This window comes from Rana temporaria, chromosome 3, assembly GCF_905171775.1.
Source record: "Rana temporaria chromosome 3, aRanTem1.1, whole genome shotgun sequence".
NCBI classification, from domain to species: Eukaryota; Metazoa; Chordata; class Amphibia; order Anura; family Ranidae; genus Rana; species Rana temporaria.
This window is the reverse complement of record NC_053491.1, coordinates 482,500,809-482,525,899: the sequence shown is the minus strand read 5'-3', so window position 1 is coordinate 482,525,899 and position 25,091 is coordinate 482,500,809. Positions and strand designations below refer to the sequence as shown.

The 25,091-nt window shown below is 47.3% G+C and overlaps 1 protein-coding gene across 10 annotated transcripts in view; it reads left to right on the top strand.

Moving 5' to 3' along the window:
• GIGYF1 (GRB10 interacting GYF protein 1) overlaps positions 1 to 3,983 on the top strand; it is a 74,663-nt gene extending 70,680 nt beyond the window's left edge. For 9 of the 10 annotated variants that reach the window (XM_040347030.1, XM_040347038.1, XM_040347037.1 and 6 more), the window contains 5 exons: positions 963 to 1,129; positions 1,313 to 1,464; positions 1,589 to 1,743; positions 2,921 to 3,053; positions 3,629 to 3,983. In XM_040347030.1, the coding sequence (XP_040202964.1) occupies positions 963 to 1,129; positions 1,313 to 1,464; positions 1,589 to 1,743; positions 2,921 to 3,053; positions 3,629 to 3,681 (660 nt within the window). In that variant the 3' untranslated portion in view covers positions 3,682 to 3,983. The remainder of the gene's footprint in view (positions 1 to 962; positions 1,130 to 1,312; positions 1,465 to 1,588; positions 1,744 to 2,920; positions 3,054 to 3,628) is intronic. The other variant, XM_040347032.1, reaches the window with a different exon arrangement.
• The last annotated feature ends 21,108 nt before the right edge of the window (positions 3,984 to 25,091 follow it).

Genomic DNA, 25,091 nt, shown 5'->3' with positions numbered 1-25,091 from the left:
GTGCTGGAGAAGGTGGGTAGTGTGGACGAGGGAGTGCTGGAGAAGGTGGGTAGCGTGGACGAGGGAGTGCTGGAGAAGGTGGGTAGCGTGGACGAGGGAGTGCTGGAGAAGGTGGGTAGCGTGGACGAGGGAGTGCTGGAGAAGGTGGGTAGCGTGGACGAGGGAGTGCTGGAGAAGGTGGGTAGCGTGGACGAGGGAGTGCTGGAGAAGGTGGGTAGCGTGGACGAGGGAGTGCTGGAGAAGGTGGGTAGCGTGGACGAGGGAGTGCTGGAGAAGGTGGGTAGCGTGGACGAGGGAGCGCTGGAGAAGGCGGGTAGCGTGGACGAGGGAGCGCTGGGGAAGGCGGGTAGCGTGGACGAGGGAGCGCCGGGGAAGGTGGGTAGCGTGGACGAGGGAGTGCTGAAGAAGGCGGGTAGCGTGGACGAGGGAGTGCTGGAGAAGGAGGGTAGCGTGGACGAGGGAGTGCTGGAGAAGGAGGGTAGCGTGGACGAGGGAGTGCTGGAGAAGGAGGGTAGCGTGGACAAGGGAGTGCTGGAGAAGGAGGGTAGCGTGGACGAGGGAGTGCTGGAGAAGCTGGGTAGCGTGGACGAGGGCGTGCTGGAGAAGGTGGGCAGCGTGGACGAGGGCGTGCTGGAGAAGGTGGGCAGCGTGGACGAGGGAGTGCTGGAGAAGGTGGGCAGCGTGGACGAGGGAGTGCTGGAGAAGGTGGGCAGCGTGGACGAGGGAGTGCTGGAGAAGGTGGGCAGCGTGGACGAGGGAGTGCTGGAGAAGGTGGGCAGCGTGGACGAGGGAGTGCTGGAGAAGGTGGGCAGCGTGGACGAGGGAGTGCTGGAGAAGGTGGGTAGCGTGGACGAGGGAGTGCTGGGTAGCGTGGACCAGGGAGTGCTGGGGATGGCGGTAGTACAGAAAGTAGTGTCTTAGAGGTGTGGAGAACGGATATGAATTTTTTTCTTCTCTTCCAGCATGGAGGTCTGGGAATGTCGTCTAGTTCCTCCATCATTCCTTCCCAATGGGGGTCTGACTCGGGCTCTCTATGGGGAGGTCTGGAGAAGAGCCCTTGGGAGGAGAGTGTGAAAAGTGGGGCAAGTGCCAGAGGTCTGAGGAACAGCCGGAGTAGCCCATCACTGACGTGAGTGTCTTCTTTCATCTTTCCTCTTCCCCCCCCCCCCCCCACACAGGACTTCCTTTGTTATATTGGGGGTGCTGTAGAGGGAGATCAGCTTTTTTATGTTTCCCAATGGGAAACCTTTTCCAATCGTTTGTCTGCCGTATCGGCTAATTATCATCATCCTGCGTCTCTCCTGTCCCTCAGTGACGCGTATGCAGCCAGCGCCGCCCGCCGCAAGAAGACGGAAGAGGAAGAAAAGCTCTTAAAACTCCTTCAGGGAATCAAACCGTCGGACGGCTTCACTCAGTGGTGTGAGCAAATGCTACATATGATCAATACATCCAACAATTTGGACGGTGAGGATTCTGCCCATCAATATCGATTATTATCTTTCTTTTTCACCCATAAGTGCCCCTGGCATCCTTTTTTTTTTTTTTTCTATTTTTTTTTTATAAAAATAAAATGTATTGTTTCTGACAGTTCCTACGCTGGTGGCCTTTTTGAAGGAGCTGGAGTCTCCTTACGATGTTCACGACTACATCCGCTCCTGTCTTGGGGAAACGCTTGAAGCCAAAGAATTTGCTAAACAGTTTTTAGAACGAAGAGCGAAGTACAAAGCCAGCCAGCGGCAGCAGGTAAGTGGCCATTGGCCTTCTACGTACCGTGCGATTGCCCCGTGTTCTCTAGAAGGGGGAAATTTTATAGCGGTCTCAAACTTCAGTTATTTTTTTTTTAAATAGGATGCACAGCAGTTTAGTACATTGGATTGGCATTTAACAACTTTCCGCCCGGCGTATAGTAAAATGACAGCCAAGCAGGCGCACTACTGTTCTGGGATGACGTCGTCCCAAAACGCGCCTCTCGTGCATCGGCCTGCTGCCGGGACCATGTGATCGTTGTGACCAATCACAGCAGATCACATGACTGTTTTAAACAATGGATGGCTTCCTTGCATTCCATTTATTGTGTACAATTGTGTTTCTAGCTGTGACTGGTCCCAGTGATCACATGGCGAAGACAGGCCCCATCACAGCCCATCTGTACCATGTGATTGGCTTTGGCCGATCGCAACATAAGACACTGAACCATTTTCATTCAGTACAAATTCACCGAAGGCAGCCAAGTACCCTGATCTGCAATCCATGCGGGAGTGGCATGCTGCGTGCCCCTAACCCGGAACAGGCTGGATGATACCACCCAAAGTAAATTGTCAACAAGTGGTTAAATGGCCCAAGTATCTCCTCCCTCCTCCTTTTCCTTCTCCCTCCTCCCTTCTCCTTCTCCTTCTTCTCCTTCTTCTCCTTCTTCTCCTTCTTCTCCTTCTTCTCCTTCTTCTCCTTCTTCTCCTTCTCCTCCTCCTCCTCCTCCTCCTCCTCCTCCTCCTCCCTTCTCCTTATCCTTCTCCTCCTCCCTTCTCCTTGTCCTCCTTTTCCTCCTCCCTTTTCCTTCTCCTCCTTTTCCTTCTCCCTCCTTTTCCTCCTCCCTTCTTCTCCTTCTCCGATGGGGGCTGCTTTCTGCCATATGCAGCAGACTTTGGCCACTTTCTAAAAAAATCAAACCTAACTGTGGGGGAAGGATCCGGGCATCTTGACTCCCCTTAGTTTGTTCAGCTCACTTAGGATTAACCACAAAGTCACCAAGCCCCCCCCCCCCCCAATTGGCGGTTACAGTTCTTGTTTTGTATTACAAAGGGGAGACCTGAAACCAATTTTCTTTTTGAGGTTTCAGTGCCAGCCTGCAGATGGACAGGGAGGCCAAGTGATCCGAGGAAAGATTCCGTCCCACTAATCTAATACTTTTCTTGCTTTGCAGCAGGAAGCTGCCTGGATGGCTCCTACCATGTTTCCAGCAACCCAAAATTCCAAGCCAGGCAGTGGATACGACGTACAGAGCAGCAAGATGAAGAGGCGGATTCAAATGTTACACTCGGATCCCAGCATTCTGGGTGGGTAATTATGGCGCCTGATCCGGTCCTGCAATCCTTTTTTTATTTATTTTTATTTTTTTAACATTTGTTTTGCTGTTCCTCCCTCCAGCGCTGCCCGACTGACCCGTTTCCTCCCTCCAGCGCTGCCCGACTGACCCGTTTCCTCCCTCCAGCGCTGCCCGACTGACCCGTTTCCTCCCTCCAGCACTGCCCGACTGACCCGTTTCCTCCCTCCAGCGCTGCCCGACTGACCCGTTTCCTCCCTCCAGCGCTGCCCGACTGACCCGTTTCCTCCCTCCAGCGCTGCCCGACTGACCCGTTTCCTCCCTCCAGCGCTGCCCGACTGACCCGTTTCCTCCCTCCAGCGCTGCCCGACTGACCCGTTTCCTCCCTCCAGCGCTGCCCCACTGACCCGTTTCCTCCCTCCAGCGCTGCCCGACTGACCCGTTTCCTCCCTCCAGCCCTGCCCGACTGACCCGTTTCCTCCCTCCAGCACTGCCCGACTGACCCGTTTCCTCCTCTGTATGCTTTGCTGTCTCCAAATGTTTTTTTTTTTCCCTTTTTTGAATTTCGATTTTTTATTTTTTTTTCAGGTTACTCTCTTCACGGCTCCCCAAACGAGATGGAGGCTATAGATGACTACTGAGGCGTGTCTCTTCCCTCTGACGCCATCTTTTTTTCTTCACCCGCCGCATTTGATTGCGGTTTTACTGCACTGCAAACTTTATGCCTCCCCCTTTTTTAGTGAGGGGGGAGGGCAGAGACTGGGAGAGGAGGGGGTGGATCTTACCCCAGCCAGAGCCAGGGAGAAAGGGGGGAGCAACGCCCTGTTCCCTTCCCCCACTCCCCTCAAAAAACAAAACATAAAAAAACATAATGCACTCATTTTAAAGCACCTTAAACAATGCACTTTACAGAAACTGATCAAAAATCTGAATTCCTTGTTTTCTTTAGTTCATTAAAATATTATATATATATATATATATATATATATATATATATATATATATATATATATATATATATATATATATATATATATATATATATATATATATATATATATATATAATTTTTTTTTTTTTTTTTTTTTTTAAATAAGAAAAATAAAAACAAAAAAAAAAAATAATCCCAAAAAAGAGGGGGAAAAAAAACTGGATTTATTGACTTTGACTGTTTGCTACTAGTTGAACATCGTGTTTTTTGCATATTTTTTTTTTTTCTTTCAATTTTTATTTGTTTAACTTGACAGTTTCTGAACTTTTTTTTTTTTTTTTTTTTTTTTGTATCAAAAAGTTAAGTATTCCGACAGCGGATCTCTCTTAAGAAAAAAGAAAAATATTTTGGAAAAAAATACAGCCAAAAAAAAAACACTTTTTCTTCAGATATTTTTTTTCCAAAATCTATTTTGTTTAGAAAAAAAAAAGTATAAAAAAAAAAGAAGAAAAATTTATATGAAAAGTACAAAAAAAAAAATTCAGCGCTTTTGCAAAGTTAAGATGCTCAGCTTTGAGTTCCCTGTTGTTTGGGGGAGGGTCAAGGAGGAGATATCATCCATCAAAACTTGAAGAATGCACTTAGCAATTCGGGGAGGGGGGGAAAAAAATATCTGCATTTTTTTTTTAATGGTTATGTTTTTTGCACAGTTAAAAAAAAAAGTTTAAAAAAAGCTTGCATTTTTTTTGTTACTAAAATTGCAGAAAATATAAATTCCCTCTATTTTTTTTTTTTTCTTTTTCACGTGCCCACCCCCCTCCCTCTCCATTTATAAAGGATGCACTTGCTTCTCTTAATATAAGCGGCCTGTGGCCCCGAAAAATTTAATCCCATGAAGGATTGCGTTCCGGAGTTGAATTTCTTGAGCATTATTGAGTGCCAGAACTTCTCGGCTTTCAGCCATCTAACCACATTGGATTCACGTCAGATTTTGGGCCTTTCATTCAGTGTTCAATCTTGTGGAGGTTCGCACCCGGCCTTCATGATTTTTTGTGTTTCCCTTTTTTTTTTTTTTTGTTCCTTGTTTTATTTTGGACATGGTACCTGCTCTTTTTAACCCTATTTTCTTGGAAGTGTAGAATGGGGTTTTTTTTTTTTTTTCCTTTTGCCCCGGTTAATGTTTTTACTCTGATTTTGTTTACAAGCGTCCTTAGGTGGACAGGTGGTTAAAAAGGATGGAACTGTAGATCCGTTGGACTTACTACAAGGAGGAACCAGATCTTAATGAGTGTCTGGAATACAAAAAAAATAAAAAATAGGAGAGGACTGTGAGGCTGTGTATGGTGCAGTTGCCTTAATGTTGACACCTCAGCTCTACATTGCCCACGCGTTATCCTCCTGCAAAGACAGTTTGGGACCAGCGCTGTGAGCCCACTCTTGATGGCCTCCTCTGAAGAAGAGACTAAAAGGGGAGGACTGTCTTTCAAAATGGCTGCAGTCCCGCAAAAAAAAAAAACTAATGGGAGTTGCCATCTCCTGAAAAAAAAGGGGTGTTTTTCTTTGGACACTGAAGAGCTTTACATCGGACAAGGATCACCCATTTAAAAAAAATATATATACAACCTTTCTGGAGTTCTCAAGCTATAGCAGTGTTTAAGGCAGTCCAGGGCATATGGACGTTGTCGAAGGTCTGCCTGTTGGAGTGGACGCGGGAGTCTGCTCTGGACTTTGTGGAACTATACTGTGTACATAGAAACTGCAATGGGAAACAAAATACTAATTTTGCCTAAAACAAGAGACACTTAAGTTGTTTCCGTGGATATCACATGTATCTTCACCACAAGAATGTATTAGGGCAGAAGCTGGCATCCAGCTCCCGTGTTGCCCCATCCCGCCTCAACGCTCTCTAGCGCTGAGGAAATGTATATAGTCGGTGCCCTTGTTTGGGAGAGATTACAGTGATGAATGTTGCTCACTGTATGTATATAATAGGGGTGGGAGGGAGGGAATACTACTTATGGCTTAAACGTATATTGTGCTGAATGTATAAGGTGTACATATAATATGTATCTATACGTGTGTGCAGGATATTTCCACTATTAGTAATAAAACCTCCTACTGGTTTGACTTGGACTGTAAAGGGGTACAGTTTGCTCCCATTGCAGTTCCCCCCCCCTTTTTGTTTTTTGTTAACTCATGATCCCATTTGCAGTTCCCTCTTTTGCATTAGTTCATGACCCCATTACAGTTCCCTTTTTTGGGTTAGCGCTTGTTCCCCACTGCAGTTCTTTATTTTGGGTTAGCTCATGACCCCATTAGCGTTCCCAATTTTGGATTAGACCATGATCCCCATTGCAGTTACCTCTTTTGGGTTAGTTCATGACCCTATTGCAGTTCCTTTTTTTGCATTAGCTCATGATCCCCATTGAAGTTCCCCCTATCTGGGTTAGCTCATGGCCCGCCAACACTTTGTGACTGATAACTCTGCCCCAGCCTTTCCCTGCACTGTGCCCCACCTGCATCCTGCACACGTGTATATGAAAAAAAAAAAGAAATGCAGATATGTTTATATACTGCTCAGCTATACATATAAATATATCTGTGTACATGCCCTGCGCCATGTCTGTATTACGCGCAAGAAGCTTTGCATGTAATCCAGACAGCCCTGCGCGTATAGCGGCGTATGTATCTTCACGTACATATGCCACCACACTATGTTTTTGCCTGATAAATCCTTCAGTTTTCTTTTTTTCTGTGATATTTTGCCTTATTTTCAGTATTAAAAGGTTGAAGTGAATATAGTTTTGTTTTACCTGCTCAAACATGTCCATCACCCACAAGGCATTCTTTTGTCTTCTGTGAGTTATAATAAAACTTAACACATCTTGACTGAAATTGGAGTGAATATGACGTTATCGGTTTCATGGGGGTAAAAAAAAAAAAAATACACCTGCTTTTGTGGAATTCTGCAATAAACCAAGAGAACTTTTGACTACCAGGAACGGTAAGAGAGCAGATCATACAGTGCCATTTACAGACCCAAGCCCCTTTCCCCTTTTACTGGTTTTGGGTCCAATGATGGATTGCTTGGTTGCCAAGCCCTGCTGTACAACAAAGTTGGCGGATATCGAGGCCTCTGATGTCACTGCCTGTTCTGGTGTCCCAGCAAGATGTTAGTCCAGGTCCACATTCTTGCTCAAACTGGCAGTTTTATTAATCACTTAATGAAGTTCATCATGTTGCTCATTTATCTCAAATGCCTATTTTGGCATAACATTTCATGACCATGACCTAATTTTCTTATGAGTAGACAGACGTGTACACTGATCAGCCATAACCATATGACCACCCACCATAACCTATTAAGGCATGGACTATTTATGAACACCCACCAAAACAGCCCTGACCCATTGAGGCATGGTCTCCACTAGACCTCTGAAGGTGTGCTGTAGTATCTGGCACCAAGCCATTGGTAGTAGATCCTTTAAGTTGTGAGGTGGGGCCTCCATGTATTGGACTTGTGTTTTTCCAGCACATCCCACAGATGCTCAATTAAATTGACATCTGAAAATTTTGGAGGCCAATTTAATACCTTGAACTCGTGGTTCTCAAAACATTCTTGAATTCAACAGACCAAGCCACCTTCTTCCATTGTCCAATTTTGATGCTCATGTGCCCATTGTTAGAAATTCTTAGCTGTGTACAAAGGTCATTATGGGAACCCTGAATGGTCTGCTGCTACGCAGCCCCATACACAACAAACCGATGCTCTGTATGCAGTAGATGTTCTAGAGCACAGGTGTCAAAGTAGCAGCCCCCCCAGCTGTTGTGGAACTACAAATCCAATCTGGCATTGCAAGGCTGACAGTTACAAGCATGACTCCCACAGGCAGAGGCATGATGGGACTTGTAGTTTTGCAACAGCTGGAGGGCTGCCAGTTTGACACCCCTGTTCCAGAGCATAGATGCTCAACCCATAGCCCTCCACCTGTTATGGCATTACAACTCCCATTATGCCTCTGCCTATGGGAGCCATGCTTGTAACGGTCAGTGCCTCATGGGACTTGTACTTCCGCAACAGCTGAAGGCCACAAGTTGAGCACCCGTGTTTTAGAGCAGGGGTCTCTAAACCTTCTAAATAAAGGGCCAGTTTTTGATCTTTCAGGCTGTAGGGGGGCTAGACTGTGGCCAGTGGAAGTAGAAATTGTACTGGTGTCAGTGGACATAAACCACGCACCTTTTGGGGGAGGAATAGTGCACCATCGTTGGTGTCAGTGGGAGGTATAGTGCACCATTGTTGGTGTCAATGGGAGGAATAGTGCACCATCGTTGGTGTCAGTGGGAGGAATAGTGCACCATCGATGTCAGGGAGAGGAATTGTGCACAATCGTTGATGCCAGGGGGAGGAATAGTACACCATTGTTGGTGTCAGTGGGAGGAATAGTGCACCATCGAAGACAGGGAGAGGAATAGTGCACAATCGTTGGTGTCAGGGAGAGGAATAGTGCACAATCGTTGGTGTCAGTGGGAGGAATAGTGCACCATCGTTGGTGTCAGTGGGAGGAATAGTGCACCATCGAAGACAGGGAGAGGAATAGTGCACAATCGTTGGTGTCAGGGAGAGGAATAGTGCACCATCGATGTCAGGGAGAGAAATAGTGCACAATCGTTGATGCCAGTGAGAGGAATAGTGCACCATTGTTTGTCAGTAGCAAGAAAAATGCCCCAAGGGCCCCCAGATAAAAGCAAGCAAAGGGCCTCAGTTTGGAGACCAATGTTCTAGAGGATCAGCCTCCACAGGCCAGCCTTTGTGCCTCGTGTATGAATAAGCCTCGGCTGTCCCTGACCCTTTTCCCCCGGTTTGCTGTTTTTCTTTCCTTGGACCACTTTTGGTTGGTCCTTACCACTGCAGATGGTGGGAACATCCCACAAGAGCTGCAGTTTTGCTCTGACCCAGTCATCTAAACCTTGCATGAATTACAAATGCTGCCTGTGTACTAGACAGTGCTTGCAACACAAAGATACTAAAATAATACAAATAAGTTTTCAGTCCATAGTAATATAGTTTTGGTGTTCAGTATATTCCACATATAACAATGACCATTTATAAGAAAGTGAAGATGACAGTGGTGTCTTGACACCAAAAATGGCCACTTGTAGTGCTGTATCACCATGTGCTCATGTAAAATAATCGGCATTCACCAGATTGCGTTGACCACCTTGTTTTACAACCAGAAAAGTCGACCTCGCTTTGTGGCCACTTATAGGACCAGATCATGCCACTGGAATGGACATCCCCTCTTTTATAGTTGATTGGATGGGTATTCCAATAATACAGATGGCAGGAATCTGATATAATGCTTCGAAGATCTCACCAAATTATTTCTAGTAAACGCAAAGTAAAGCAATCTTCAGAAACCAACCGAAAGTCCATCCATAACGTCGGCATAGATTCCAGTACGTAAAACGCTTCATGACTTTATGGGTGGCCTTTTGGTTGTTTTTGGAAAATCGCTTTACTTTTGTGTTTTGTTATTAGAAATATTTTAACAGACGGTTCCATTCGGTGAGATCTTTGAAGCATTATAATCGGGTTCCTGTCATCTGTATCATTGGAATACCCATCCACTTAAAGGGGTTATAAAGGTACATGTTTCTTCACCTTGATGCATTCTATGCATTAAGGTGAAAAAACATTGGGCGACTAGCGGCCCCCCAGCCCCCCGTTTACTTACCTGAGCCCTGTAAAGTCCTGCGGCGCGAAACATGCTCGGTCGTTGCCCGGGCTTCTCGGCTGTTCATTGGATAGATTGATAGCACTGCAGCCATTGGCTCACACTGCTGTCAATCAAATTTAATGACGTCGGGGGGCAGGGCAGAGTCATGCACTGTATCACATGGGAGCACGCTTGCAAGCTAGCCCCCTCGGGAAAGTGTTTCCCAGAGGGGGTTAGCTCTTGCGGGGAGGAGCCGCCGTAGGACCTTAGAAGAGGACGTTCGGGGCCACTCTGCAAAACGAACTGCACAGTGGAAGAAAGTATGATGTTTATTTTTTTTAGTACCACTTGCCCACTGGGCACTTTTACCCTCTTCCTGCCCAGACCAATTTTCTGCTTTTTTAAAAAACAAAAATTCCCCCAGGCAAATCGCCACTGGGTTTTTTCTTTTTTTTGCTAAATAAAAAAAAGAGAAACCTTTTTCAGTTTGTTATAGAATTTTACAAATGGGTAATTTTTCTCCATTGATGAGACTGTGCTGATAGGCTGCAGTATTGGATGGAATGATAGACACTGATGGGGGTGGAATGATGAGTGCCCATCATTCCACCCATCAGGTGACACTGATGTGGAGGCATGGATTTGCAGCACTGGTGGGACTGCACTTAGTGTACATATCCCTTTTACACAAGCTAGTTATCGGCTCTCTTCACACTGAGGATTGTCGATAACCAACTTCTGTTTACATTGTGATCAGCTTTGATTGAATACAGCTGATCGCATGGTAAAGAGCTGCTGATTTGGCTCTTTACCTCAACCTGTGATCACGGGAGGACGTCATGACGCCATCCCAGAACTGGCCAACCGTGCTGTTGCCATCATTCGGCTGTAGCGTGGTTTGGGAAGTGGTAAACTAGGAGAGGTCATCCAGACACCAATTCAGTGGCATGATCTGGTCTTATGAGTGGGCACACAGCGAGGCTGACTTTTCTTGTATAACGAGGTCAACGCAATCTGGTGAGTGTGGGTTGTTTTATATGCGCACGTGGTAACACGGCGCTACAAGTGGTGATTTTTTTTTGGTGTTGGACACAACTGTCAACTTCACTTTCTTATGGACTGTCATTGATAGTTGTGGAATACTGAACACAGAGACTATATTACTATAGAGTAAGCCTTTTTTTTTTTATTTGTAGTATTTTAGTAGCTTTGTGTTGCAAACACTGTGTAGCACACCGGTGGTGGTATTAGATAGCTGCTGCACAGAAGGTGGTGAATTGTTGCGAGCTGCTTTTTAACACAATTTCAGGGGCAACATATCCACTTGCTGCCTAATCTATACTCCCCCCCCCCCCCCCCCCCCCCCCTTCATGTGCCATCATTACTAGATAATCAATGTTGCTCAGTGGTTATAATGTAATGGCTGATCAATGTATATTATTAATATACATGATTTATATAGGACCAACAGTTTTTACAGCGCTTAAAGCGGGAGTTCACCCGGAAAAACTTTAACCTTAGATTAAGGCTCCATTCACATCTAGGCAGACAAATTCGCGGCGTTTTGTCCCGCGGATTGCGGCAGCAAATAGCAGCGTTTTGTATCGCGATTTGCGGCGACAAAACGCCGCGATTGTCCGCCTAGATGTGCCCCTCTATGGAGATGGTTCCCGAACGCCGAAAGCCGCCTGGAAAAAAAGGTCCGGGACCTTTTTTCAGGCAGCAGGTGTTCGGCGTGGAGATGTGAACCATCTCCATAGAGGGCAATGTCTTTTCATCCCTCTGGCGGCAGCGGCGTCGCACTACAGGTGACAAAACGCCTAGATGTGAATGGGGACTAATGCTCATTTTGTCAAGGGGAATCGGGTAGTTTTTTTAAAATCTAAGCAGTACTTACCGTTTTAGAGAGCGATCTTCTCCGCCGCTTCTGGGTATGGTCTTCGGGAGCGGGCGTTCCTATTTGATTGACAGTCTTCCGACGGTCGCATACATCGCGTCACAAGTGGCTGAAAGAAGCCGAACGTCGGTGCGGCTCTACGGCGCCTGCGCACCGACGTTCGGCTACTTTCGGAAAATCGTGACGCGATGTATGCGACCGTCGGAAGCCTGTCGATCAAATAGGAACGCCCAGTCCTGCAGCCCATACCCGGAAGCGGCAAAGAAGATCGCTCTCTAAAACGGTAAGTACTGCTTAGATTTAAAAAAAACTACCCGATTCCCCTTGACAAAATGAGCATTAATCTAAGGTTAAAAATTAACTTTTCGGGTGAACTCCCGCTTTAACAAAATAAAGGCAGAAATTACAGTTGCATTACAATTTGGTACAGGAGGAATCGCAGGGCCCTGCTCATTAGTGTTTACAATCTAGGAGAGAAGGTCAATTGATACAAAAGGTAATGACTGTGGGGGATGAGCTTATGGAGAAAATAATGTATTAGAAGCAGGATAGGCTTCTTTAAAGAGTGGGGTTTTCAGGGATCATCTAAAGATGGATAGATTGGGGTAGGGAGTTCTAAAGGATGAAAAGCTCTGGAGAAATTATGGGGGCGAGGTATGCAAAGGAGGTCTTGGGAGGACCGAAGAGAGCGGCTTGGTTGGTATTTTGAGACTAGGTTAGTGATGTAGCTGCTGGAAGAGATTTGGATGACTTTGTAAATTGTTAGTACTTTCAATTTTATTTGTTGGGTGAGTGGAAACCAGTGGTGGGATTGGCAGAGAGGGGTGGAGGACACTGAATGGTTGGTAAGGTGGATGAGTCTTGCAGCAACATTCATTATGGACTGAAGGGGGGATAGTTTATAGCCTCATACCAGGAAAATCGTACTTCCATCTGACTTTTCCATGGATTTTGGTCCGAAGGGCGTTGGCTGTGAACTTGTTCTGCATACACACGGCAGAACATTTTCAGCCAACATTCACCAAATCACGTGGTTTTTCAGCTCTTTATCACCACCCTTTGGGCAACTTCTGCTATTGTCTGATGTTTAGCATTGGTTCTTAACATGGGTGTTTGTACTTTGGATTTTAGTCCGATGGACTTGTGTACACACAATCGGCTGATCCTCCATCGGACATTTGTTGTCGGAAAGTTTGAGAGCATGCACAGCGAACATTTGACTGTGGAAATTCCGACAACAATTGTCCGATGGAGCATGCAGGCAATTGGATTGTCTGATAAAACACGTCTGTCGTACCGTTGTTGTCGGAAAGTCTGATCGTGTGTATGGGCCCCTAGTAAAGGTAATCCAATGAGGAGTGAGTTGCAGTAGTTGAGGCGAGATATAACCAGGGAGTGACTTGGAAGCTTGGTGGTGTTATTGGTTAAAAAGAAGAGGCATATTCTAGAGACGTTGCCGAGGCTAAGGCAGCATGATTTGGATGTGGGCCTGAAAGGACAGTTCAGAGTCTAAGGTTACCCCTTGGCATGTGGAGAGGGACTGATAGTGCCATTGATCTTAACAGAGAGATCAGGAATAGGGGCTGGTGGGGGGAGGAAATATTAAGAGCTCGGAATTAGATTGTTTCAGTTTGAGGAAATGGTGTGACATCCAGGCTAATATGTCTCTTATTAAATCAGTGATGCGTGAGGAGACAGATGGGGGTGAGCTGAGGGGCAGAGAGAGAGAGATTTGGGTGTCATTGGCATATAAATGGTAGCAGAAGCCATGGGAGGCTATCGACTGACCGATGGAGGACATGTAGATCAAGAATAGTAGAGGTCTAAGGACAGAACCTTGGGGGACCCCCAACGATGGGAGGCGTTTGAGAGGAGGACGTGGAGTAGTAAGTGACACTGAAAGTGCAATGAGATGGGTTAAGATTCAAACCAACAGAGAGTGCAGCCATGTAGACCAAGAAAATTTATTTTTAGAGGAGGAGGGGATGGTCAACTGTATCAAAGGCATCTGAAAGGTCCAAGAGTAAGGCCCCGTACTCACGACCAAACATGTCTGCTGAAACTGGTCCGCAGACCAGTTTCAGCAGACATGTTTGGCCGTGTGTTGGCCCGAGCGGACCATTTTGGGACGGATCGGACAGGTTTCCAGCGGACAACTGTTTCCCGGACTTGTTTTAAAACAGTCCGCTGGAAACCTGTCCGCCCGGACATGTACGGTCGTCTGTACAGACCTACCGTACATGTCCTGCCGCCCGCATCCCTCGCATGCGTCGAATGACTTCGACGCATGCGTGGAAGCATATTTAAGGCGGCCCGCCCACGTCGCCGCGTCATTGTCGCGGCGACACCGCGTCATCGACGCGGCGACACCGCGGACACGCCCCGCGTAATGTTTACGCGCGGGCTTCTGTTCGATGGTGTGTATAGCCATCGAACAGAAGTCCCCGGGCAGTCCCCGGCCAGACATGTCCGATGGAAACGGTCTGCAGACCGTTTTCATCGGACATGTCCTGCCGTGAGTACAAGGCCTAAGAGTACGGAATAAGGACCGTTGGTTTTTGGTTGTTGGTAAGTTGTTTGTGAGTTTTAGGAGGGCAGTTTCTGTGGAGTGCTATGGGCGAAATCCAGACTGAAGGGGTTTAAGAAGGTTATTCTCAATGAGGTGGTCGCTCAGTCTCTTGTAGACTAAACGTTTGGAGCCAAAAGGGAGTAATGAGATGGGTCTTGGGTTGTTAAGGTTGATGGGGTCCAGTGAGGCCTTTTTTGGTATGGGAGTGACTAGCGCATATTTTAGAGGGTTGGGGGAAGATGCCAGTGAGAGAGAGAGGTTGAAGATACGAGTTAGGCCGGGTACTCACGGACAAACATGTACGGTGAAAGCGGTCCGTCGGACCGTTTTCACCTTACATGTCTGCCAGAGGGCTTCTGTACGATGGTTGTACACAACATCGTACAGAAGTCCGCGCGTAAACAATACGCGGGGCGTGTCCGCGGTGTCGCCGCGCCGATGACGCGGTGTCGCCGCGACAATGACGCGGCGACGTGGGCGGCCTGCCTTTTAAAATGCTTCCACGCATGCGTCAAAGTCATTCGACGCATGCGAGGGACGGCGGGCGCCTGGACATGTACGGTAGGTCTGTACTGACGACCGTACATGTCCGAGCGGGCAGGATTCCAGCGGACTGTTTTAAAACAAGTCCAGGAATATTTGTCCGCTGGGAAAAGGCCCGGCGGGCAAATGTTTGCTGGAATTCGGCCCGCTCGCGCCCACACACGACCAAACATGTCTGCTGAAACTGGCCCGCGGACCAGTTTCAGCAGACATGTTTGGTCGTGAGTACGGGGCCTTAGAGTGTAGGAGAGAGCCAGAGGGTGACCGTAGTATTTGAGAAGGAACAGGGTCCAGGGGGCACGAGGTTAGGTGGGCGTTAGAAAAAAGTTTAGTGACTTCCTCTATAGTAGCTGGGTTAAAAGAGGGAAATGTTGATTGTGCAGGAGGACAAGGAGTGTAAAGTGAGGGAGATATCTGTAGAGTGGAGGAGATCTTGAAACGAATTGCTAATCGCTTCAAAAATAAGATTGAGACAATCTTCTGGGCAGTGATTAAGTTAGTGGATGGAGGTATTGGAGGATGAAGTAGAGAAGAGTTAATGGGGACTGCATGGGAGGGTGTTAATGAGAGTGATAAAGTAGGTGTGGAGGCAGGAATGGTATTTTTGGAGGGCAGATTTATATTGGCTGAAATCTTGCTGTGACTAAAACATCGTACACACGATCGGACTTCCAACCAACTTTCCCGTGGATTTTGGTCCAAAGGGCGTTGGCCGTGAACTTGTTCTTGCATACAGACGGCACAACGTTTTCAGTCAACATTCACCAAACCACGTGTTTTTTCAGCTCTTTACCGCCATCCTTTGGGCAACTTCTGCTATTGTTGTCTGATGTTTAGCATTGGTTCTGAGCATGCGTGTTTGTACTTTGGATTTTAGTTGGATGGACTTGCGTACACACAATCGGATAAACCGACGTAACATATTTATTTCCCAACAGTTTGGAGAGCATGAACAGCCAACTTTTGTCGTTAATTCAGCCAATAATTGTCTGATGGAGCATACACACGGTCGGATTATCCGACGCAATACGTCCGTCAGACAATTATGGCCATAAAGTTGGATCATGTGTACGAGGCTTTATACTCCATAGATTTTCTGCAGATTCACCAAAATCATATAATATGAGGTCAAACCTTAAAGTGGAGGTTCATCCTCAAAATTAACTTTTTACCTAACCTATCTCCAGCCTTAACAAAGGCTTGTAGCGTTGTCATTTTTTTTTTTAAATGTGTACACTTGCCTGTCTTCAGCCTCACTTCCGGGTCTTCTTCCTTGCGGGGAGTGGGCGTGTCGCTCTCTTTCCCCGACGGGGAGCTCTGCGCAATGTCTCCTGGGAGTGAGTGTTGATCCTCCCAGGAGACGATTGACGTGCGGGTAAAACGCGTCATCGCCTTCCAAAAATATCCGACGGGGACTCGGCTCTTTACGGCGCCTGCGCCTGCCGTGTAGCGCTGACTGCGCAGACGCCGTAAAGGGCCGAGTCCCCCTCGGATATTTTCGGAAGGCGATGACTCGCTTTACCCGCACATCAATCATCTATGCCTCGTCTTAGGAACGCCTACTCCCCGGGGGAGCGAGAACCCGGAAGCCCGGTGAAAACAACCATGAGACCTTAAGTACAGCGGATAAAAAAAAAATCCAGCATATTGTAGATGTCAGCAGTATGCTGGATGTAACGGTCTATTGATGTTTTAGGGTGAACCCCCGCTTTAAGAGTTTAATTTTGTATGCAATCAGGCAGGCCCTTGCACTACATAGTATCGGTAAATCTAAAGACAAAAGAATCTGCAGAAGATCGAATAGTGTGTATGGGGTCTTAGTCTTGCCCCACAGACGCTCAAGAGCGCGGCTACGTTTTTTAGGCTTCTGGTATTGTCGGTCTGCCAAGGTTGTAGAAGTCAGGGGGCTGATTTTGTGTGTAGGGAGCGGGGCAAAGGTATCCTGGGTGGATGACTGTGCACTGTGGTAGACAGAAGTGGCAAGGTTGGGGCAGGACATGGATGAGATTTTGTCGTAGCGACAATCTGTAGCAGAAAAAAAACAGAAGGGTTGAGATAGCGAAGGTTTCTATGGGTAATAGTTTCGAAGTTTGAAGGTAAGGAGTAGGGGTGCTGAAATTGATGCATCACGATTCAGGTGTCCCCGATACGGCATCGATGCGACTGGGAAAAACGATTTCTGTGTGACTTGCCCCTCCCCTCCTCTCCCGGGAGAGCGCTCTGAGCGTATAGCTGTTAACCCCTTGGCGCTGAGCGTATGCGGCCTCGGGTTTAATTGGTTATATCGGGATGATCCCCGCAGCTGCAGGCATCATCTCAGTACCGTTTTTATTTTTATATTTTTATTATTATTTTTTTTGGGTGGTCGGCTTTCCAGGGATAACAACCGATGTGGCTAAAAGCCGCTTGGCGATTATACCAGAGGAGCAGGGTTGGACATTCTCCCCCCCCCCCCCTTCCGTCGATCTTAGCGGGCCTCCCGTCCCACCGGGAGACCCGAGCCGCCACTTCTGGTGGCTAGAGACAGACTGGCACGAAGCCGGAAACGGCTTTGTGCCAGTCATCTGTATGTAAACACAGAAGTGACGTCACTTACGGTTTACTCGGCTGCCAATGGCGCCAGTTTTATAAATAAATAAAAAAATACAGTATTCAGAATCGCAGTTTTTGGCGGGGAGGGATTTGGGGTCTTTTAGACCCCCGATCCCTCCATAAAGAGTACCTGTCACCACCTATTACTGTCACAAGGGATGTTTACGTTCCTTGCGACAGCAATAAAAGCGATCAAACATTTTATTTATTTGTCAAAGCGGCCTGTCTCTACGAGCTCACGCAGTAAAAAAAACGCATACGCAAGTCGCGCCTGCATATGTAAACGGTAGGGTTGTCCCAATACCGATACTGAGCATTTGCGAGAGTACTTGTACTTGCGCAAATGCTCCTGATGCCTTTGCCGATACGTGGAGTGGGGTGGATCCTCAGGCAAGCTTGCAGCCGCATCCTGATCTGATTCCATCGGTGACTGTAGCCATCACATTCGGTAAAGGAAGTGATGCACCGTGTTGCCGTTACACTGTCCGTGCTTGAAAATCTGCGACGCCCATCTTGGTACACCCTGCACTCGGCCTCAATAAAGCTGCAGCGGACATCTTGTTACACTCAGCCAGAACTACATGGGCTGAGTGTAACAAGATGTCAGCTGCTGCTTTATTGAGGCCCCGTGCAGGGTGTACCAAGATGGGTGTCGCAGAGGCAGCATAGAAAAATAAATCCTCTTGTGCCTATCTGTCAGTGCTGCTTAATCAGTGTCACCTGTCAGTGCCCGCCACCTCTCAGTACTCATCAGTGCCACCTAATCCTATCAGTGCTGTTTAATCCGTGCCACCTAATCTATATTGTGCTTTAAAACTGTCACCTGACATTAAAAAAAAGTATCGGTAATTGGTATCGGCGAGTACTTGGAAAAAAGTATCGGTACTTATTCTTAAAGTGGTTTCGGGACAACCCTAGTAAAATATGTTCAAATCACACATGCAAGGTATCGTTGCAATCGCCACTAGACCTCTGTAACGCTAACCTGGTAACCGTTATTTATTTTTTAGGAGATTTTTAGGTACCGTAGTTTGTCGCCCTGTTTACGAGTGTGCACACAAAGACACTCACCTGTCCCACAATCCAGCGACGTGGCCACCCGAACACTCCATTCTCTCGTAACCCACCTGTCCACGGCGCTGGCAGTAATATTATTATGCAGGATTTATATAGCGCCAACAGTTTGCGCAGTGCTTTACAACATCAGGGAAGACAGTATAGTTACAATACAATTCAATACAGGAAGGATCAGAGGGCCCTGCTCGTTAGAGCTTACAATCTAGAAGGGAGGGTCAAGTGGAACAAAGGGTAGTAGATGTGGGGGGTGATCAGATGGACAAAATTAAAATACAGTTGTTAGATGTGGGTTGGATAGGCTTCTCTGAAGAGGAGGGTTTTCAGGGATCCTCTAAAAGCTAATAGAGAAGGAGATAGATGGATAGTTTGGGGGTAAGGAGTTCCATAGGCTTGGAGAGGCTCTGCAAAAGTCCTGTAGAAGAGCATTGGAGGAGGTGATGAGAGAGCTAGCGAGCAGGAGGTCTTGAGAAGAACGAAGAGAACGATTAGGTTGATATTTAGAGACTAGGTCAGTGATGTAGCTGGGGGCAGAGCCGTGGATGGCTTTGTAGGTAGTAGTTAGTATTTTGAATTTAATTTGTTGGGTGAGCGGAAGCCAGTGGAGGGATTGACAGAGGGGAGTAGCAGAGACAGAGTGGTTGGTAAGGTGGATGAGTCTGGCCGCAGCATTTGTGATGGACTGAAGGGGGGATGGAGTATGCAGCGGTAAGCCAATGAGAAGGGAGTTGCAGTAATCGAGGTGAGAGATGACCAGGGAGTGAATTAAGAGCTTTGTGGTGTCATTGGTTAGAAAGGGGCGTATTTTGGAGATGTTGCGGAGGTTGAGGCGGCAAGATTTAGACAGTGATTGAACGTGAGGCTTAAAGGACAGTTCAGAGTCCAGGACTACTCCTAGGACCTTGACGTGCGGGGATGGGCTGATAGTTGTGCCATCAATTTTGACAGAGAGATCAGGGGAAGAGGCACGTGGGGGAGGGAAAATGATAAGTTCCGTTTTGGATAGATTGAGTTTGAGGAAGTGGTGTGACATCCAAAGTGATAGATCCGATAGTAAATTAGTGATACATGAGGAAAATGAAGGAGTGGGTTGAGGGGAAGAGAAATAGATTTCCGTGTCATCAGCGTAGAGGTGGTATTGGAAGCCGTGGGAGGCTATCAGCTGACCTACTGTGCACATGTGGTTGTAACAGCTTGCAGCTTCGCAGCCGGTTGCGCATGTCTCTCTTTGCGCTGTCCTACATAGCTGAGCAATCTTCTGTGACCTCTGAGGTGTCTCAGAATATTGCAGGGAGGAAGGGCCGCCTAGGAGGCCCAAGTGGAAGTGGGAGCGCGTCAGTAATCGTGATACCGAATCCCAAGACCAGTGAAGATGGGCACCTCTAGTAAGGAGGAGGAAGATGAGGAGAGAGTGAAACGACTAAGGTGGTGATCAGAGGAGAGAGTGAAACGACTAAGGTGGTGATCAGAGAGAGGAAAGGGAATGTTGGAGAGGTTGTGCGGAGTGCATAGGTAGGAGAATATGAGGTCAAGGCATTTGCCAGCAGTGAGTAGGATTGTGACCATTGTTTTAGGTCAAAAGAGAAGGTTGGGTTCAGCAGTTTAGAACAGCGGCATTGCTAGTCATGTGTGGGGGGGGGGGGCGGGCTGTACCAGGTTGACAACCACCAGAGGGGTGACACCCGTGGGTAGCGGCACCACACTAACACTGCCTGCACGCTGCCCTGTGCCTCGCGGCTCGCGCCAGAAGAAAGCTGCCGCCCCCCTCTCTGTTTACATCCACAGAGGAGGAGGAGCCCACGCTCGAGGGACACACCGCTGTGTGTATCTGCTGCTCTGTTCTGAGGTCTGTAAGGTAAGGGGGGGGGGGGGCGTCTATACTGATGGGGAGAGGGGTGTCTAATGCTGGGAGGGGAGGTGTCTGCACTGCTGGGGTCTGCACTAGGGGGGGGTGTGTCTGTCACTGAGGGAGGTGTCTGTCACTAAGGGGGGGGGGGTGTCTGTATTGAGGGGGGCCTGTACTGCTGGGCGGTATGTAACTGAGAGGGGTGGTGTCTGTACTGCTCGGGGGTCTGCACTGAGGTGGGGGTGTCTGTACTGATGGAGAGGTCTGTACTGAGGGGGGAGGTTTATACTGAGGGAGGGTCTATATTGATGGAGGGGGGTCTGTACTGAGGAAGGGGGAATCTATACTGTGGGAGGGGGGTCTGTAGTTAGTGGGGGGGGGGTCTGTACTGAGGGGGGACTATAGTTGGTGACAGGCAGTAGCTCTCCGCTCGGGGAGGTGAGAGAACTGAGCCATCGGCGGTGTTTGATCGCTCGGTTCTCAGGGCAGAGACGCCGGGGGACAGATGCTGCATCCACCTAGGTAAGTATGAATAGGGGAAAAAAACGAAAACCTTTACTTCTCTTTTAAATGCAATAAAAATAAAAAACATCTCCCTTGAAAACCATTGGGCGGAAGTGACGTCTGCTTCAATGGTATGGAGCCGAGTGGGGGGATGGGGGCCATCATTCCCTCACTCGACTTCATGCCTCTGAGGAGAAAGGATCAGATCGTCTCCGCCGCTACTAACGGCTCCGGTAAGACAACCGCAACACGGCGGGGCACCACTCCAACGCTGATAAAAGTGATCTTGTTGCGAATCCACCGCAGAGACCACTTTTATCCGAAACAGGACCGCCCGCCGCATTTAAAAATACCAGGGTTATGGCACATTATTTCCTTCCTCAGTTCCGACTGGCTGTTAAGCATTGAGGAAGCCGGACAATCGTTCGCCTGGTTCTCTAATAGGGCCAGGACTATTTGGGGGGGGGGGGTACATTACAGGACACACGCCTCTCTGTTCTTATGGTCCACTCCTGTTATTGCTTGCATCAAAACTGAGGCTTGCTGTGAGTGGGAGGACTTCTACTGGACTGCACTTACTGCTTTGCCAGTGCCCAATCACCTGCAGGCAGCAGCATACCTAAGTGTACCAGAATACTGTCCCGTAATGGACCCGAAGAAAAGCATTTTACATGTAATACAAAATTCCTGTGAGATTTAACCTCTACAACAGTGGTTCCTATCCTTGGTTCATAAGAACCCTCAACAGGACATGTTTTCAGAATTTCCCCCCCTAGATGAAATAGCTCTCATAAATATCAAGCCATTGACCTTGATATAAAGCACCCGTGCAAGGTGAAGGAAGTCCTCAAAACATTTTAGATAGGGGGTTTGGGGGTACTTGAGGACTAGGAACTATTTCCATAGAACAGGGATCTCCCAACTATGGCCTGAGGGCCACATCCAGCCTGCTACAAGATTTTCCCCGGCCTTCAGATTCCCCACCAGTCCGCCTGCAGCAATTCATTTAGCTAGGGAGCTTGGAATTACTTGAGGATTGGGAACTATTGCTTGAGGGCCACCTCCAGTCTGCTACATGAATTTATCTGACCTGCGTTAACTCTGATGTGATAGGGGACTTCTCATGTGATAGGAGGCTCTGATGTAATGAGGACTTCTGATGAGAAGGAAGTCCCCAAAACATTTAGCTAGGGGGCTTGGGGTTACGGGACGTCTACTCTGAAAGGTCATATCTCAGAGTCACCTCGTCTGGGTAAATGATTAGTTAATTAGCTCATGTTAATTTATGTTCTGTTACCTCCTCCTTAAACTGTATATAAGGTTGCATTCTTGGTTCTATTAAACACTCCATGTTTAGCACACAAACAAGTCTCGTCTCGTTGTGTGTTGAAGGCAGCTGGAATATCCGATATCTATATCCAGACTGATAGGAAGCAGTATATGACGGAAGCACTCAAGCGGAGTGTGGGACGTTCCGTTACAGGGGGCTTCTGGGAGAAAGGGGGGACTCTGTTGTCAAGAAAGTCCCAAAAACATTTAGCTAGGGGGCTTGGGGTTACTTGAGGATTGTGGTTGGGAACTATTGCTGTAGAACAGTGGTCTCCAAACTATGGCCAGAGGGCCACATCCAGCCTGTTACAAGATCTTACTCGGCCTGTAGCAACTCTGATGTGAGGGTAGGCTTCTGGGAGGAAAGGGGGACTCTGATATAATGAAGACTTCCGATGTGAAGGAAGTCCCAAAAACATTTAGCTAGTGGGGGGCTTGGGGTTACTTGAGGATTGGGGTTGGGAACTATTGCTTGAGGGCCACATCCAGCCTGCTACATGATTTTACCTGGCCTGCAGTATCTCTGATATGATGGGGTAGCTTCTGGGAGGAAAGGGGGACTTTAATTTGAAGGAAGTCCAAAAAACATTTAGCTAGGGGACTTGGGGGTTACTTGAAAATTGGGATTGGAAACTATAGATATAGAACAGGGGTCTCCAAACTATGGCCAGAGGGACACATCCAGCCTGTTACAAGATCTTACTCGGCCTGTAGCAACTCTGATGTGAGGGGAGGCTTCTGGGAGGAAAGGGGGACTCTGATATAATGAAGACTTCCGATGTGAAGGAAGTCCCAAAAACATTTAGCTAGTGGGGGGCTTGGGGTTACTTGAGGATTGGGGTTGGGAACTATTGCTTGAGGGCCACATCCAGCCTGCTACATGATTTTACCCGGCCTGCAGTATCTCTGATATGATGGGGTAGCTTCTGGGAGGAAAGGGGGACTTTAATTTGAAGGAAGTCCAAAAAACATTTAGCTAGGGGACTTGGGGGTTACTTGAAAATTGGGATTGTAAACTATAGATATAGAACAGGGGTCTCCAAACTATGGCCAGAGGGACACATCCAGCCTGCTACAAGATTTTACCCGACCTGCAGCAACTCTTATGATATGGGGGGTGTGACAGACTCGGACCCTCTTATGTCTAAAATCATCCTATGTCCACTAGGGGCATAGGATGACTGAGGATTGATATCTTGGACTACCTGAGATGGGATTATTCTGTAATTCTTATCCACAATATATTCCAAGATATCTGTAAAGAACTATTTACTGGTTGTTGATTCTGAACTCAACGGGTTAATTGTAAGAGTGACTCATTCATAATGTTAGATGCTAATGCCGTCACCTCCAGCCATCTGTCTGTTCTCTGTGCTAATTGACCCTGCTATTGTGTGAAGATGTCCTGTGTTTACACTTATGATAATGTGTATTGTATAGCAGGTGAGCAGAGACGGGACGTCTACTCTGAAAGGTCATATCTCGGAGTCACCTCGTCTGGGTAAATGATTAGTTAATTAGCTCATGTTAATTTATGTTCTGGTTACCTCCTCTTTAAACTGTATATAAGGCTGCATTCTTGGTTCTATTAAACACTCCGGGGCAGATTCACATAGAATTACGCAGGCGTATCAGCAGATACTCCGACGTAACTCCGAATCTAAGCCCGTCGTATGTCTAAATGTATTCTCAAACTGAGATACACTTAAACATGCCTAAGATACGACGGCCAGCGCCGTCGTATCTTAGGGTGCAATATCTACGCTGACCGCTAGGTGGCGCTTCCATTGCGGTTGGCGTAGACTATGCAAATGACTAGTTACGCCGATTCACGAACGTAGGCTTGCCCGTCGTAGTGAATTTATGTCGTTTCCGTAAGAGATACGCGGCGTAAAGATAAACATGCCCCCTAGGTGGCGTATCCAATGTTAAGTATGGCCGTCGTTCCCGCGTCGCAATTTGAAAATTTTACGTGGTTTGTGTAAGTCGTCCGTGAATGGCGCTGGACGCCATTTACGTTAACGTCGAAACCAATGACGTACTTGCGACGTAATTTCGCGCAATGCACAGCGGGAAATTTCGAGACGGAGCATGCGCAGTACGATCGGCGTGGGAACGCGCCTAATTTAAATGATCCACGCCCCCTACCTGGATCATTTGAATTAGGCGGGCTTGCGCCGGTGGACTTTACGCTACGCCGCCGCAATTTTACAGGCAAGTGCTTTGTGAATCAAGCACTTGCCCGTAAAACTTGCAGCGGTGTAACGTAAAGGAGATACGTTACGCCGCCGCAGTTCTACGAGAATCTGGCCCTCCATGTTTAGCACACAAACAAGTCTCGTCTCGTGTGTTGAGGGCAGTTGGAATATCTGATATCTATATCCAGACTGATAGGAAACGGTATATGACGGAAGCACTCAAGCGGAATGTAGGACGTTCCGTTACAGGGGGCTTCTGAGAAAAAGGTGGGACTCTGTTGTCAAGAAAGTCCCAAAAACATTTAGCCAAGGGGCTTGAGGATTGGGGTTGGGAACTATTGCTTGAGGGCCACATCCAGCCTGCTACAAGATTTTACACATCCTGCAGTATCTCCGATATGATGGGGTAGCTTCTGGGACTTTAATTTGAAGGAAGTCCAAAAAACATTACTATAGAAAAGGACACACGGGGAGAGATAAAAGCGCTGCGAACCCCGAAATAATATGAAAAATCGAAAGATTCCCCAATGGGGCTTTGGACAGCAATGTGATATGATTGAAAAAATAGCACATGGATAGCAAAAAAAGAGTACATTTATTAAGAATATACAGGTATCAAGATAAGATAAATTACAAAGGCTGGCCAATAAATAAATACATATTCCACAGTGTAGCCTGTATTCAAATTTTGCACAAAATTGTGCGCATTAATACATATCAGAATGCTGAAAATGGTAGAATACTGACGCGTTTCGACCTCTGTAGCGGTCATCATCAGGGGGAAGGTTGGCTCTATAAAACATATTACATGATTTCAAAAATAGGAAAACATCATCATAAGTCCCATTAAG